The sequence below is a fragment of the Terrapene carolina genome, unplaced genomic scaffold (genome assembly GCF_002925995.2).
Source record: "Terrapene carolina triunguis isolate 2854851 unplaced genomic scaffold, T_m_triunguis-2.0 Scaffold66, whole genome shotgun sequence".
Classification (NCBI taxonomy): Eukaryota; Metazoa; Chordata; order Testudines; family Emydidae; genus Terrapene; species Terrapene triunguis.
Window position 1 is genome coordinate 84,825,506 of NW_020664417.1, and position 16,989 is coordinate 84,842,494.

Here is a 16,989-nt window from a genome sequence, read left to right on the forward strand (position 1 = left end):
TCTGTTTGTTCTGGTTACCCTTCCTTACTAAACAATGGCCACTTGACAGGTGATTGCCCATCAACTTTCATCACACCTGGCTAGAGGTGTCTGCTTGTCTTTTGTCTGTGAGGAACCAGTTTATCCACTTCCCAGATTTGTCTGGTAACCACAGTTGTTATCATTTCAGATTATATTCATAACTTTACATATAGTGTTGCTACATACATTTCACCATGATATTACTGACCAGTGAGTTTAGTTTTCAAATAATACCTCACAAAGCATAATTTGTACATATTATTACAATAGTGTGTAGGCTGTGAATACTCGGGTGAATTTGGTCACAACCCCAAATTAAAAAACAACAGAGGACAAAAAAAAAAATGCCACCATCGCTAAACCACTGAGTAAAAGAGGTGTTTAGAGGCAAAAAGGCATCCTTTAAAAATTGGAAGTCCAATCCTACTGAGGAAAATAGAAAGGAGCATAAGCTCTGGAAGGTCAAGTGTAAAAGTATAATTAGGCAGGCCAAAAAATAATTAGAAGAGCTACTTCCAACTATAGCAAAAGACACAAAAACTAACAGCAAACATTTTTAAGTACATCAGAAGCAGGAAGTCTGCCAAACTGTCATTGGGGCCACTGGACAATCAAGGTGCTAAAGGAGTTTTCAAGGAAGAAAAGGCCATTGCAGAGAAACTAAATGAATTCTTTGCATCATTCTTCATTGGAGAGGATGGGGGTGAGATCCCCACACCCGAGCCATTCTTTTTAGGTGACACGTCTGAGAAACTGTCCAGGACAGAGGTGTCAGTAGAAAACATCGTGGAACAAATTGATAAATTAAACAGTAATAAGTCACCAGGACCAGATGGTATTCACCCAAGAGTTCTGAAGGAACTCAAATATGAAATTGCAGAACTGCTAACTATGGTAGGTTATTATCTTATCAGGTTTCAGAGTGGTAGCCATGTTAGTCTGTATCAGCAAAAACAAGGAGTCCTAGTGGCACCTTAGAGACTAACAAATTTATCTGGGCATAAGCTTTCGTGGGCTAAAACCCACTTCATCAGATGCATGGAGTGGAAAATACAGTAGGGAGGTATACATTCACAGCATATGAAAAGATGGGAGTTGCCTTACCAAGTTGCCTTACCTTAATTGAATTGGCTTGTTAGCACTGACCCCCCACTTGGTAAGGCAACTCCAATCTTTTCATATGCTGTGTATTTATACCTCCCTACTGTATTTTCCACTCCATGCATCTGTTGAAGTGGGTTTTCTACTGACACCTCTGTCCTGGACAGTACATCAGAAGCAGGAAGCCTGCTAAACAACCAGTGGGGCCCCTGGACAATCGAGATAAAAAAGGAGCACTTAAAGACGATTAAGTCACTGCGGAGAAACTAAATGAATTCTTTTGCTTCAGTCTTCATGGCTGAGGATGTTAGGGAGATTCCCAAACCTGAGCCGTCCTTTGTAGGTGACAAATCTGAGGAATTGTCACAGATTGAAGTGTCATAGAGGAAGTTTTGGAATTAATTGATAAACTTAACAATAACAAGTCACTGGGACCAGATGGCATTCACCCAAGAGTTCTTAAAGAACTCAAATGTGAAATTGTGGAACTATTAGCTATGGTTTGTAACCTGTCCTTTTAAATCAGCTTCTGTACCCAATGACTGGAAGATAACTAATGTAACGCCAATATTTAAAAAGGGCTCTAGAGGTGATCCCGGCAATTACAGACCGGTAAGTCTAACGTCCGTACCGGGCAAATTAGTTGAAACAGTAGTAAAGAATAAAATTGTTAGACACATAGAAGAACATAACTTGTTGGGCAAAAGTCAACATGGTTTCTGTAAAGGGAAATCATGCCTTACTAATCTATTAGAGTTCTTTGAAGGGGTCAACAAACATGTGGACAAAGGGGATCCAGTGGACATAGGGTACTTAGATTTCCAGAAAGCCTTTGACAAGGTCCCTCACCAAAGGCTCTTACGTAAATTAAGTTGTCATGGGATAAGGGGGAAGATCCTTTCATGGATTGAGAACTGGTTAAAAGACAGGGAACAAAGGGTAGGAATAAATGGTAAATTTTCAGAATGGAGAGGGGTAACTAGTGGTGTTCCCCAAGGGTCAGTCCTAGGACCAGTCCTATTCAACTTATTCATAAATGATCTGGAGAAAGGGGTAAACAGTGAGGTGGCAAAGTCTGCAGACGATACTAAACTGCTCAAGATAGTTAAGACCAAAGCAGACTGTGAAGAACTTCAAAAAGATCTCACAAAACTAAATGATTGGGTAACAAAATGTCAAATGAAATTTAATGTGGATAAATGTAAAGTAATACACATTGGAAAAAATAACCCCAAAAATAGCCCCCACCTACAATATGATGGGGGCTAATTTAGCTACAGCTAATCAGGAAAGAGATCTTGGAGTCATCGTGGATAGTTCTCTGAAGACGTCCACGCAGTGTGCAGCGGCAGTCAAAAAAGCAAACAGGATGTTAGGAATCATTAAAAAAGGGATAGAGAATAAGACTGAGAATATCTTATTGCCCTTATATAAATCCATGGTACTCCCACATCTTGAATACTGCGTACAGATGTGATCTCCTCATCTCAAAAAAGATATACTGGCATTAGAAAAGGTTTAGAGAAGGGCAACTAAAATGATTAGGGGTTTGGAACGGGTCCCATATGAGGAGAGAATAAAGAGGCTAGAACTTTTCAGCTTGGAAAAGAGGAGACTAAGGGGGGATATGATAGAGGTATATACAATCATGGGTGGTGTGGAGAAAGTGAATAAGGAAAAGTTATTTACTTGTTCCCATAATATAAGAACTAGGGGCCACCAAATGAAATTAATGGGCAGCAGGTTTAAAATAAATAAAAGGAAGTTCTTCTTCACACAGCGCACAGTTAACTTGTGGAACTCCTTGCCTTAGGAGGTTGTGAAGGCTAGGACTATAACAGGATTTAAAAGAGAACTAGATAAATTTATGGAGGTTAAGTCCATCAATGGCTATTAGCCAGGATGGGTAAGGAATAATGTCCCTAGCCTCTGTTTGTCAGAGGGTGGAGATGGATGGCAGGAGAGAGATCACTTGATCATTACCTGTTAGATTCACTCCCTCTGGGGCACCTGGCATTGGCCACTTTCAGCAGACAGAATACTGGGTTGGATGGACCTTTGGTCTGGCCCAGTATGGCCATTCTTACGTTCTAATAAACAGTCAGTTTTCACAATGGAAAGTGGTAAACAGAGGGGGGTCTCCAAGGATCTGTACTGGAACTTGTGCTGTTCAACATATTCATAAATGATCTGGAAAAAAGGGTGAACAGTGAGGTGACAAAGTTTGTAGATAATACAAAATTACTCAAGATAGTTAAGTCCGAAGCAGACTGCAAAGAGTTACAAAGGGATCTCTTAAAACCAGGTGACTGGGCAAGAAAATGGCAGATGAAATCCAGTGTTGATAAATGTAGAGTAATGCACCTTGGAAAACATAATCCAATACATACAAAATGATGGGTTCTAAATTAGCTGTTACCACTCAAGAAAGAGATCTTGAAGTCATGGATAGTTCTCTGAAAACATCTGCTCAATGTGCAGCAGCAGTCAAAAAAGCTAACAGTGTTGGCAACCATTAGGAAAGTTATAGATAATAAGGCAGAAAATATCAGGCCACTATATAAATCGCTGATATGCGCACATCTTGAATACTGTATGCAGTTCTGGTCGCCCCATCCCAAAAGCGATATATTAAGACTGGAAAGGGTACAGAGAGAGGCAACAGAGCCAATTAGAGGGGAGATTAAAAAGAGAGACTGTTCAGCTTAGAAAAGAGACAACTAAGGGGGAGATATGATAAGAGGTCTATAAAATCATGAGTGGTTTGGAGAAAGTGAATAGGGATGTGTTATTTATCCCTTCACATAACAAAAGAACCAGGGGTGCTCAATGAAATTAATAGGCAGCAGGTGTAAAATAAACATAAGGAAGTACTTCTTCACACAACATACAGTCAACGTATGGAACTTGTTGCCAGAAGTTGTTGTGAACGCCAAAAGTATAAGTAGGTTAAAAAAAAAATTAGATAAGTTCTTGGAGGATAGGTGCATCAATTATTATTACCCAAGATGGTCAGGGACGGATCCCCATGCTCTGGGTGTCCCTAAATATCTAATTTCCAGAAGCTGGGACTAGACAACAGAAAATGAATCACCTGATAATTGCCCTGTTCTGTTCATTCCCACTGAAGCATCTGGCATTGGTTGCTGTCAGAAGACAGGATACTGGGCTAGATGGACCATTGGTCTGACCCAGTATAGCCATTCTTTTGTTAGTATATAAAGTCTGTGAGAGTCATGGAATACAGTGGGTACATGAATCCTATTAATTAGTGATGCTATCTTCCATATATGCTAATAGCTCTTATTTAAAAGAGACAGTTGATTTTATTTATAAAATATCTATTCTGTCCCTCAAGAACTTGCCTAACTACATTGAAATATATTGAACAAAAGTGTCTCAATTTTCAATCCTAAAGCCCTATTTATATAATTGAAATGTCCAGATTCAGTTGCTCCTATCTCATCTGAGGTGCAGAGTTTCTTTGAAATCTGGTTGTTCTTTAGTTCCTTTCTAAAAGTGGACATCACACCATTGCGATGAAAACTGTAGGACCTACATTTAACAACAGACAAGCAAATAATAGAATAAGTATATCAGAAACAAGGCAAGATATAAAAAGGAAGTAATTCTTGTTGTGCTTTAGTGCCCTCTAGTGGTTAAAGTAGTTTTGGCAAGGTTTCTACTGAATGCTGCACATTCTCCAGTCAATGAGATAAGGTGTCAAATTTTACTAGGGAGCAGCAACATGTATTAAAAATGACCCCAGCAAAAAATGTATTAGCTAATTTTTTAAAAGCTGCTAAAAATGACCAGTTGTTTAGATCATACATTTTTGTGAAACTTATTAAAATCTCTCTATCAGAGGTTATTATTTTTGCTCATGGCATAAAGCCATAATTTTCATACTAATATGTTAATGCAGGGGTTTTTTTTATTTTTTTGTTAGTGCCAAGTCATGACACTGCAAGATGTTGTTAAAGGATTGTTTGTGTGCTGTTTGTTCCTGGAATATGTATCACTGTCTCAAAGATTCATACCAGAACTTATCAATTTCCTCGTTGGAATACTTCACTTATCTATATCTCAAAAACGACCACAGGGTAAGTTTGCTTGGAGTGATAAATATGAATGTGCATTGTTTTTATACCTCAAGCTTCCTTGCAATTAAAAATTCCACCTTGAGAGCTTTATGTTCCAAATGAAAGACCAAGTCATCTCCTAGATAGATCTCCTGAGCTGACCAGGAAACTAAGCTCTCAAATGCTGCAGTTCCCAGGAGATCCACCAGACACAAGCGCCATCTGCATGAAAGCCTTCTTCTTCCACACTGCTTCCCAGCCCCCATAGAAAAACAGCTCCTTCCCCTTTGGGCACCACGGTATAGTGAGGAAACGAGTGTGAGTTAATGCTGTTAAAGTTAATTTCTGTGGAGTTGTGGGGGTAGCAATTGATGCTGTAGACTGCAGTTGATGCTACCCCCTCCTGACCTGATAACCAGAATGCCAGAAGAACTGCAGTGGGGCTTCCATGCAATCAGGATACAAGGGAGGTGTATGCCACAAAGCTGATACTCTTCCTCATTGCATACCTATCTGGATTTGCCTCCCCTTGCACTCATATTAACAGAGGGGACAATCTGGCCTGTAATGTAGAGCAATCTTCATATTTAGCACTTTTCGACAACATCATTTAATGAATACCATGTAGACTAAGACTGTCTCTTTAATTTGGCCTTTTCTACTTGCTCATGATTTCCCTGCCAGCCTCTCTCTTTCTCTGGGCACTCTTCCTCAATGCCCCATTTCTAGGTTAAAAAATGATGGTTTTTTCTTTGTCAGGGAATTTAGTGACAGTAATTCACCTATAAGGGGAAGAGGAGAGTTGTTGCCAAATCATGGAAATCAAATGCTTGCTTGCAATACCTTCTCCATTGTTCAAACTTTGATATGATTTATCGTCTATAGGTCTGTAAATTGTTACCAGTGTGAAACTTCCCTACAAGTACTGCTGGTTTCTAATTATGTGTGTGGTGAGGGAAAGTTAAATAAAATGTCTGTTAGTGGTACAGCAATACTCATCTATATAGATATTAATTACTTCCACATAGAATATCACATTAGAACTACTGAGATATTTGCTGTGCAATTCAATATGGCTTTGGCACGTACCTGCCAAATACTTGCTTCGTATGATTTCCTGGCAGCTTGGTTGTCTGTTGACACACTCATATTTAAAGATGAGTTCACACCAAATTTTGTGATACATATTGATATGCTATCATACCAATAAATTCCTTGACATTTCTTTTTAACAGCTAGTAACATAATTTAATATAACTCCATTATTTTAACATTGAGGGCCTGATCCATCTGCCTTTCCTGTGAGGAAGTGATATGGAACAGATCCTAAGAAAAGACTGAGAGAGCATGTCTCAAATGCAGATTCAGATGTACTTAAGGCTTTAGAAAAAACTGTTCCCCTTTTTAAAAAAAAAAAAAAAAATCCATTGTTCTTCCTTTGGGGGAGAAGTGTCATTTTTAGGCAGGTAGCCTTTGGTAACATATTGATCAAACATGCAGGTAGAATAAATACTGTCTGCCATTCTCTTAGAAGTAGAGCAGATAAGTATAATTTAAACATTCAGGCCCTGATCCTGTGGACAGTTGTGCACATGCTTTTTTTCACTACCAGGAGTAGTCGCATTGACTTACTGGTACTACACACAGTAGTAAAGTTAAGCATGAGCATTTGCAGGATTGGGGCCTTGAAACCAAAACCTCATCTATCTTTACCTCCTGAGTCATTTTTGTACTTTCAGGGCAGAGACTCTCTTGCATACGTCTAAAAAGCCATTTGCATCAATGTCAATATAATATATAAATAACTTAATAAAATTATTTTATTTTTGTTGCTAAAAGGTTTTGAAATGAGCTCCTTTCTAAGCCTGCAGGGCTTAAAAACATGTTCATTGCACAGATTTATTTTTCTTTATCAGGATTGGCAATTTCCCAGGGAGAACTAGTTTAGGACAGGGTGCTGGTAAATACTGGCTTAAAGCCAGTTTAAACCAGGAAACTGGGGGAAATTATTGCATCATTATCCAGCAAGTTCAGCAAGCATAGAACAATTTTTTTCAAACTTTGGATACATCCATTCAGAACTGAGGAACAGTTTTGGTCTAACCACTGTGTCAAAGTTGGATTTCTGCTACAGAATGCTACATGACCAAATAGCCCTGGACTCGTAGTCGGCAACTCTGCAGGCTTCTGATTGCTTAATGCTTCAAGCCTACAACCCTGCATTATTGTCATTTTCATATAATGAAATATCTTTGACTTTTGTTTATATAATATTGAAAACTGAAATATGAGTCATGACAGATATAACTTCCTTGAGAAAATACCGAATCAAAATGCATAGAAATTCCGATGTGCAGTATTATAATTACATATATTCTTATTACACCCACTGCAGTTTTACTTTAATTTAAGGTTGTACAAATAAAATGTATGAATCTCTGGTTAATTTGACTATGTAACTAAAACTAAGTGTAGTGCAGTATGCATTAATTAAACCGATTTTAACATAGCAAATTCCTTAAACTGGGGCTAATTAGTTTTTCACTGGGCAGCAAAAACTGTGATTTAATCTGGTAAAAACCACATCCGGTAAATACCATGCCATCCCAGTTTTTTAGATAACCACATCAAACTAACCTTTCTGATTCTCCCCTAGCTGTGAAACTTTTCCTGACACCACTATCCCTACTGGTTTGTAAATTCCCTCTTCCAGCTGATCTCTTATTCTAGTCCCTACAGGTGCCACTGTCTTTCTCTCCTACCCCCACTGACTTTACTATTGGCCTAATGTTTTGTAAAAAGATTAGCTTTATGTATATTTGAAATAGCCTAATTTTAATAAAGGATCTTTATAAAACTATACATTTTCTATAAATCAACTTTTTCCTGTCTTAAGACTAAGTTTTTTTTATTTTGAGAACTAATCTGTATATAACCGTTGTAACTGGTTTTTTAGGCTATATTCTAGTGCATCCTTTCAGACCAGCAGGAAAAAATTCAGACTTACTCTTGGTCTGTGATAAGAAGGATATGGAGACTTGGAAAAAGCAAAATCTGCCACTCAGTATTGTGACTAGATTAAAGGAAAGCAGCCAAACAGAAATGAATCATTTCAGGTATGTGAAGAGTATATAAGGGGAAACTCCAAGTTATTTCTTGTGTAACTTCGGTGGCAGTGTTCTGTCAAGCATGTTACCTTCTAGGACAAAAGCGGAGGGTGGACAATTGTAATAAATTATTTTCATCATATGGTTCTTGTAGCATATTAAATAACAAAATATACCATTCTTAGGGTCTGATGCTGCAAAATGCAGAGCACTTTCTGTGAGTGCTAAGCACCCCCAACTCTTTTTGGCTTCCTTGAGATTTGAGGATGCTTAGCACCCCACAGGAGTTGCTAAACATTTTGAAGGGTCAGACCCTTAAGCAGCAAATAAATCTTGATTACATGCAAAAATAACCACATCAAAAGAACATTATTAAGATCGCAAAGTCAAGCGCTCAGAAGTTATGAGATTCAGCCCAGTTGTGGATACGCATTGTGATTCATTGTTCAGTTACATGATCACATTCTGTTTTTCCACAGTCCGAGCCTTATTCAGTGCACAGAATGGATTATGTTTATTTAATGAGCAGCTACTGAATAGTTTCTCCTCGTTGTTCCTTGTGTGGCCATCGGCCTTATTTACTGCACACTATTCAAATCCTACTCTGAAGACAGAATTATTAATTTCTTCCTGGGCTTTTCTATGGCACTCATCACTATAATATCTGAGTGCTTCACAAACATCAATGAATGTATCTTCACAAAATCCTTGTGAAGTAAGGGAGTGATATTATCCCCATTTTACAGGCAGGGAACTAAGGCATGGAGATTAAGGTCAAAAGTTTCCACTAAATTTTGGTGCCAATTTGAGATTCCTGGGACCTGACTTTTTGGAGTATGTTATAGCACTTTATATGCTCAAAGCATCGCTCCTACTGACTTCAGTTGCAGCTGTGAGGGCTCAGTATAGCTGCAGATCTGTTCTCAGGGCGGGGGCAGTGCCTGGAACCCCATGTTTCCCCCCTCTCTTCCCCCGGAGCCGGACCCACTGCTGGTCACTTCTGGCCAGCAGTGGGTCCAGAACAGGTAGGGACTAGCCTGCCTTAGCCGGGCAGCACCGCTGACGGGACTTTTAATGGCCCGGTTGGTGGTGCTGTCCAGAGCTGCCGTGACCCAGTGCCTTACATTCCACGACCCAGTACTGAGTCGCGACCCACAGTTTGAAAACCACTGATCTAGTCTAACCTGCACATTGCAGGTCACACAGAACCTCACCCACCCACTTCTGTAATAGAGCCCTAACCTCTGGCTGAGTTACTGAAGTTCTCAAATAGTGATTTAAAGACTTCGTTACAGAGAATCCACCATTTACACTAGTTTAAACCTGCAAGTAATCTGTGCCCAGTGCTGCAGAGGAAGGCGAAAAACCCACAAGGTCTCTGCCAATCTAACCTGGGGTGAAATTCCTTCCCAACCCCAAATGTGGCAATCAGTTAGACCCTGAGCATGTGGGCAAGACTTACTAGGCAGATACCTGGGAAATAATTCTCTGTAGTAACTCAGATCCCTCCCCATCTAGTATCCCATCGTACCATCCCCTTGCCCATGTCTCCCCACTCACTGTCTCCCTGTCCCAGTCACTTTGCACAGCAAGTCTTAGTTCTTCTCCTGCACCCTGGCTCCTGGTTGGATCTGTCTCCCTTCCTCCCCCCTCCTTACCCAATTGCCCATACATATGCTCTGGTTCCTAGTCCCAAGCACACACACCCTGTCTCCTCCCCACCCCAGCCAACTGTCTCTCATCCCCCCCGCTGCCATTTTCTTCTCTGACTTCCAATCCTAGTCTTCTTGCCCAACCAGTTCCAGCCTCCCCCATCTCTCCAGTCCTTGTCTCACCAGACCTCTTGTCCCCTAGTCTCCAGTCCTTGTCTCACCAGACCTCTTGTCCCCTATCTAGTCCTTTCCTTCCCCTCAGTCCTGCTGTTGTTCCCTCTGCCTTTAAATTAGACAGCTTTCTCTTCCATGTTGCCTGAGTGCCAGGGAACATTGAGAGTTTAGGAGAGATACATTCTCTGCTCTTACTTCCAGCCCTTGACATCCCTCTGGTTGGGAGCAGTCATTGTAGGGAAAGCTGGGCTTTGCCGTGTATAGCCCCAAGCTGGAGCATGCTTATTCACTCTGTGGGGATGGCACATGTGTAGTCCTGTCAGCATTAGAAGATGTGAGGGGATGGAGCCTGCTCAGTTGCTCTGTGTGAGGGTGGTACATGCATAGTGTAGTCAGCACTAGGAGTTCTGGGAAGCTTGAGCCATGCTCAGTCAAGATGGAATCTTCAGAAATTTAGCTACTAAAATTGAAGTCTCTACTGAGCATGTGCAAACTGAATTTTTTCAGAGGCTTTTAACTTGGCCAGTTTGGGGTGATTTTTCACAAAGATGGCAAAAGGCACAACCCTGACACAAAAGGCAACCTATGCCAAATTTTAAGTGCCTCCTCCAAAACATAAGGACACTAGAGCTTTTCAAAGAAAAGGTTGCAAGAATATTTTACCATGGGCAAAACAAGATATTTTTTCTAGCCTTATTCATGAAAATGATTGAACATATTTGGCCAAAATTTTCCCAAAAAAACAAACAAACCCCAAAGCAAAACAAAAAAAATTAGCCTGAGGCATGCAGAAATGAGAAGAGAAAATTTGGCAGTTATAAGCAGCAGAAAACAAGATCTTATTAAGGTTGCCTGACACTTCTCATTAAAATAGGTGGCACTATCAGCCCTGCCTATAATTCGTTTAGTTTGAAGCTCTTGAAACTTTGATCTGCATATTCTAATTATACAATAAAATTATTTCAGATAACGTTTTAACATGGCTGTGTACATCTCTCTAACAGGTTATCATGTCTAGCCGTGTGTTTGGATCTCATTAAGAAATGTGCAGCTTTGTATGAATCTTTGTCATCCTTCCATGAAATAATGCAACCCATCAGAGTACTTCTTACAGAACATATACCAGTGAATGAATACCCTAAACAACTGCAGGTAAATGTTCCCCAAAAAACTAATTGCTGATGTAGAAGTTAGTAAATTCTGGGGTCTGAATATGTGCTAACAAAAAATGTAAAGCTAATTAAAAATAAAAACAAAGTGAAATATTTTTTCAAAGGCCAAGCATGTTATCTTTTTAGGATTTGGTGTGTAGATATCTGGGGTATGAATCTATGATAGACTAGCCTGCTGCACCCTAAGTGCCTATGTGGTTCCTGCTGCTGCACACTAAAAATTCTGTAAGGCACATTGATCTACTACTGTTATACTGTAAGCTGGTCTATAGACAAGCCCTTAGACAATTTGAAGACTAAATCGGTGTTTCTGTGGAAAAGTTGGAGTGTGTACATAATGTTTTGGATGGATATTTTTCATGGTGCAGCCAAACCTGCCTTTTTGCAATGTTCCCTCTAATTTTTTACATCCATGTGCAGAATGAATTTTGTTATGTGCACCAATATGGAGGTGATGTGTGGCAGGGGTGGGGCTGAGGGGTTCGGAGTGTGGAAGGGGTCTCAAGGCTGGGCTCTGGGGTGGGGCCAGGAATAAGGGGGGTTTGGAGTGCGGGACGGGGCTCAGGGCTAGGGTAGAGGGTTGGGGTGTGGGGGGTGAGGGCTCTGGCTCGGGGTGGGGAATGCAGACTCTGGGGTGGGGCCGGGGATGAGGGGTTCAGAGTGCGGGAGGGGGCTCAGGGCTGGGGCAGAGGGTTGGGATGCGGGGGGGAGGGTGAGGGCTCTGGAGTGGGGCTGGGGATGAGGGGTTTGGGGTGCAGGCTGCCCTGGGGCTGCAGCGGGGGGAGAGGACTCTTCCCCCCCCCCCCAGCCCCCTCTCGCTGCAGCAGCCTGGGGCCAGGAGAGAGGTGCCTCCCCGGCCACGGCAGCTCTGGGTCTGGGGCGGGGGAGAGGCCCCTCTCCCCTCCTACACAGCCCTTGATAGCCTGCTGCACAGTCATGCAGCTTAGAGGGAACTTAAGTGGAGAGGGTAACATTTAAGGCATCTCCACTGTGGTAACTCTTTAAGTAGCTCCTTTTATAGGACTAGCATTCTGGCAGTGCTGTTCCTGAGGCTCTTGTATGAATCTATAAGACACTGGTACAGTCAAACAAATGTATCAAATAAAGGAATAGATACCATGGGCATGGGTACCTTAATAAAACCAGTATAAATATATATTGTCAGCTTCACCAGTTAGTTAGTTAGTTCTTTTCCAGAGATGGAAGGATAAGATGATCTGAGTGTAGCCTGACTCTCTTCTGCATTCAGTGAGGATGGACCCTCTTACTTAGCAGTAGCGTCCTCTCTAGCAGAAGAGGCAGCATGAAGTACACCTCTACCACGATATAACACTACCCGAGATCATACGAATTTGGATATAACGCTGTAAAGCAGCGCTCCGGGGGGGGCGCGGCTGCGCACTCCGGCAGATCAAAGCAAGTTCAATATAGCGCGGTTTCACCTATAACACGGTAAGATTTTTTGGATCCCAAGGACAGCGTTATATCAGGGTACAGGTGTATGTTAGAGAATAAGCTGTAATGTCGATGGCATGGAAAGGCTATGTTAGAGTCACAAAATTTAACCTTTAGAGCAATGAATATTCAGCCTTAAAGTTTTAAGTTGAGAGACAGGAGCTGAGTTAAACTAGCTTTAGTCTGTTGTCAGTCATGCCAACCTGGCCTCTTTTCTCTTTGGCCACAGACCCTTCTTGCTGTCCATCACAGCACCCCCTGTAAAACCTTGGAAAGCCTTTTGAAACCAGCCAGACCTGAAGGTTTAAAATTCTTCAGGACTAGCAAATATCCTAAAGGTTAATTGTGATCTTACTAAGAGAGAAGATAGTTTGTTGAGGATGCCTTAGCCAGGAAAACATTATTCCTGAGACAGACAATAACTGGTTTGTAAAATTTGATATCTTTGATTAGCTTTTAAAATCCTAACCTCATTTGCATTTTCAGGAGTTGCATCAAAATGCTCTGAAAGAGCTAGAGGACAAAGGAAAACAGTATACCCCGTTGGTGTGTGAGAAAAAGAAGCCTGTGCCATTGAAACTGTACATGCCCAAAATTGTGAAAGTGTAAGTACAGTAATCCTTATAGAAGTGAAGAAAGCAAAACTGCAGGTTAGGCATTGAGGAGCATGGAGATAGGCTTCAGCTAAAGCCTCTTTGTCATTCTTTTCTAAATTTCCAAGCAGAGTAGGCTTCTGGAAAGTAGGAAAAACAAGGGAAATGGAGTTGCGTCTCCTACATTAGGTGCACACGCTGCCAAGGATGGACTACCCTGAGAAAGGGAAGGAGGAATCCTGAGAAATGGAGGACGGATTGTCTTGTTTTATGGCTAGAGTGTAGGACTGGAAATCAGGAGATCTGGAGGCTATTCCTGGCTCTCTTATTCGTTTCTCTGTCAATAATAAATTCATAGATCTTTAACGCCAGGAGGACCATTATGAGCATTTGATCTGACCTCCAACACAACATAAAACACAATCTGGATATCTACTTTACACTGGTTCTTAATTTTGGGGGTCTGTCTAGCCTTCTCAGCTTTCCTGGATTCCCAGATTGCCACAATGGCCAGAAACACATTTTTTATGTTTGGCTGACCAAGAAATTTCACCCCTTCCTATCAGATATAGACCTTTCCACATACACATCATATGTATCTTTTTGTGTTCTGGGTTAGATTATAGCAACATCCTGATTGTACTTGGCATTAACTTTGAAAGATATTTGGTAGCTTTTACTAATACCAAATGCAGTTGCACTCTGACTGGCAAGGGCATATTACACCAATACTCTTCACTGGCTGCTGATTCATTTCCAGACAGAGACACTAATTACTATAATAAATTATCTTACGTGTTGGTCTCCGTTAAGAGACTGCATCTGCCCCACTATTTGCATTCATCCTAAACTCCCTCTGGCTATTTGCCGAAAGGGTGAAACAGATCAGGTATCCGCCGTTCCCCCCCCCCCACACACACAGACACACCTTGCCCCCCTGTAATTTATTATGAGAAATATTAACCTTAGAACACATTGTGAGACTCCATTTTTGTCCAGGTTTTCCACTAACTGCAGATGCTGACATTCTGGATTTAGCCAGCTAGTATGGTTCTCTCAGCCTCTATACTTCTGAAGGTAGTGCTACATGTGGAAGGTTGCTGTGTATTGGCGCTCTGAAAAATGTTATCTGCTCTTTATCTAAATTATATAACGTAGTCAGATACTTTTGTTATGGTATCCTATAAATATGTAATTATAAGTGAGACTGTTAAGCCCTTGGTATTGAGAGTTGCCATAGGAGTGTGCAAAGACATAGAATATCAAAAAGTAGCATCTATATAAAAGCTAGTTCCTGTGAAGTATAAAAGAGTATGCTTGACATAATATATTATGCTTGTTCATACATGCATTCTAATTTCAGCCTGGAGTTTGGGAGGAAACAGGGAGGCAGCAAGGAGGAGCAGGAAAGAAAGAGGCTGATTCACAAACACAAACGTGAATTTAAAGGAGCTGTTCGGGAGATCCGGAAAGATAACCAGTTCCTGGCTAGAATGCAGCTTTCAGAAATGATGGAAAGGTAATATATGGTTACTGGCAATGGCAATTATGGCAGTGGAGTTACTCTTTATGCTGGCCAATGTTCACTCTTGGTCCCTGTCAAGACTGGCATGTTGGTCAGCCATATTTTGAGGTCAAAACAGTTGTCTGACAACTTGGCAGCAACCACTACAACACTTGCAATCAGAGTTACCTGATGTTTATTGCTCATCAACCTCTATATATTTTGAATGTGTTGGAATTTTGCTGTTTCATTCATATAGTCACATAATGTGTATTTCTAAGTAACATATCTATAATATGTGTAATTTAAACTGTAGCAGAGGCGGTGTTTCAAAAATGTAGCTTTTTATAAATATTAAAATACATATTGTTTGGCCTATTTTAACTGATGTCAGAATAAAGATTTAAACATATGTTTGTTTTTATAGGGATTCTGATAGAAAAAGAAAAGTGAAAAATCTTTTCAATAGCCTTGCTACACAGGAAGGTGAATGGAAGGCAATGAAGCGGAAGAAGTTTAAAAATTAGACATTGACGTTCTACAACAGGAAACCCTGGGACATTATATTTTTACTTTCAGGTAAAATATAAACTGATGGATTTTGAGGAGACTTTATATCTTGATGCATTCCTTTTGTGGAAAACACGTGCCTTCAAGAACGGTCTGAAAAACGATTCTGATAAATTGGTTAGCTGGCTGTATTTTTTCATGTGAAAAATAAAGATAACATCCTTTTGTATTTGTTGTACTTACTATCATATTAATGAGAAATATTTTGGTGAATAGGTGTTCAGAAAACTGTACAGACTGTGCGTTCTTGACAGGAACTTCTGACCAATTCTGAGAGTCCATATTATGGTGCATTGTATGGGTATTCTAAAAAGAATCAAGTAACAGGCATAGACTTTTTTGTGTATTTTTGATACAGACGCTCCCCGGGTTACGCAAGACCTGACTTATGAAAATGCGCACTTATGGGAAAAGTTCCATAAGCCAGAAATAGGATTTTCTAGTTGCGGAAATTTTTGCATAACGTACGGGTATACGTTTCCGACTTACGCAAAATTCGAGTTACGCAAGGCTTTCTAGAACGGATCGATTGCGTAAATCGGGGGGCGTCTGTATTGTAAAATTGCTGACATTGAATTAGCATCACAACTATATACTACTTGGAGTTCAAGCAGTAATGTTCTAAATAGCATTTTGCTTTAGGAAAGTACGATTCCTGTACTCTAGGGCCTAATGGAACTAGTTTGTTGACAGTTGGTGTATGGTTAAAGCCCAACATCCATTTATCAGTTCAATAACTGTTGACATTTGCTTCATATGTATTGAATCTTAATGTTGATCTCAATTTACAGTTCTAAAACTCTGTGTATCAAGGGTCAGTTAAACAGACTAGCTCAGCACCTTCATAACTATCTGATTGGCTCACAGCTTTAAATCATTTTTACATATTTCATAACAAAACAAGTTCAGTTACTTGGGTACCTGAATGACAGTTGGAAAACATTTGTACTCTATCAGCTACATTTGTGCAGAAACAAGAAGTATTTCACCCCTACTTCACTGTGTAAAGTTGGTCACTTGAATTGGATCACCATCCCAAGATTGATCACAATCTGCCTAAATCCATCCATGGCTAATTATATGTGCAGTGAAGAAATCTATAATTACTTTCCAGTTTCAAAATACTTAAAGTTGTTCTAAAGAAGAGGCTAAGAGTTCTAAAGAACCTCTGCAAAATTAAACCATTTTTACTTCACAGCTGCACAAACATGAAACCCTTAAAGTGCAGCTTTAAACTTACTGTTAGCCCTACAGAGCCAGCAGAGCAGTGGGAGAGTGAGTTGGATTCTTTTCTATATGTATCATTCATAGATTTGTTCCCTTAGGACCACTCGTGTGTGAAGCTACTCATATGCGCAATGCTTTGCTGGGTCAGGGCTTAAATTCCAGTAGGAAGGCCAGATTCTAGCCTCAGATCCCTCTATGCAATCTGATTCTTTTCTGTCTACATATTTATACCATACTTTTCACAATGGCATCTAGAATCCAGATGGATCTCCCTACACATAAGCATACAGTCTTCTTTCTTCTCCCCTTTTAAAAACCTGAAAACTAATTT

The 16,989-nt window shown here is 40.4% G+C and overlaps 1 protein-coding gene across 2 annotated transcripts in view; it reads left to right on the plus strand.

Annotated features, from left to right (window-relative positions):
• The window catches only part of NOP14 (NOP14 nucleolar protein), a 45,356-nt gene that overhangs the window by 24,402 nt on the left and 3,965 nt on the right, over nt 1–16,989 (plus strand). The window contains exons 13-18 of one of the 2 annotated variants that reach the window (XR_003369618.2): nt 5,072–5,225; nt 8,161–8,320; nt 11,142–11,289; nt 13,251–13,369; nt 14,721–14,876; nt 15,289–15,440. Coding sequence is in view for 1 of the 2 variants with exons in the window: in XM_026648076.2 (XP_026503861.1) it covers nt 5,072–5,225; nt 8,161–8,320; nt 11,142–11,289; nt 13,251–13,369; nt 14,721–14,876; nt 15,289–15,388 (837 nt within the window). In the remaining variant the exon portion in view is untranslated. Of the gene's footprint in view, nt 1–5,071; nt 5,226–8,160; nt 8,321–11,141; nt 11,290–13,250; nt 13,370–14,720; nt 14,877–15,288; nt 15,601–16,989 lie in introns of those variants that run through there. The other variant, XM_026648076.2, reaches the window with a different exon arrangement.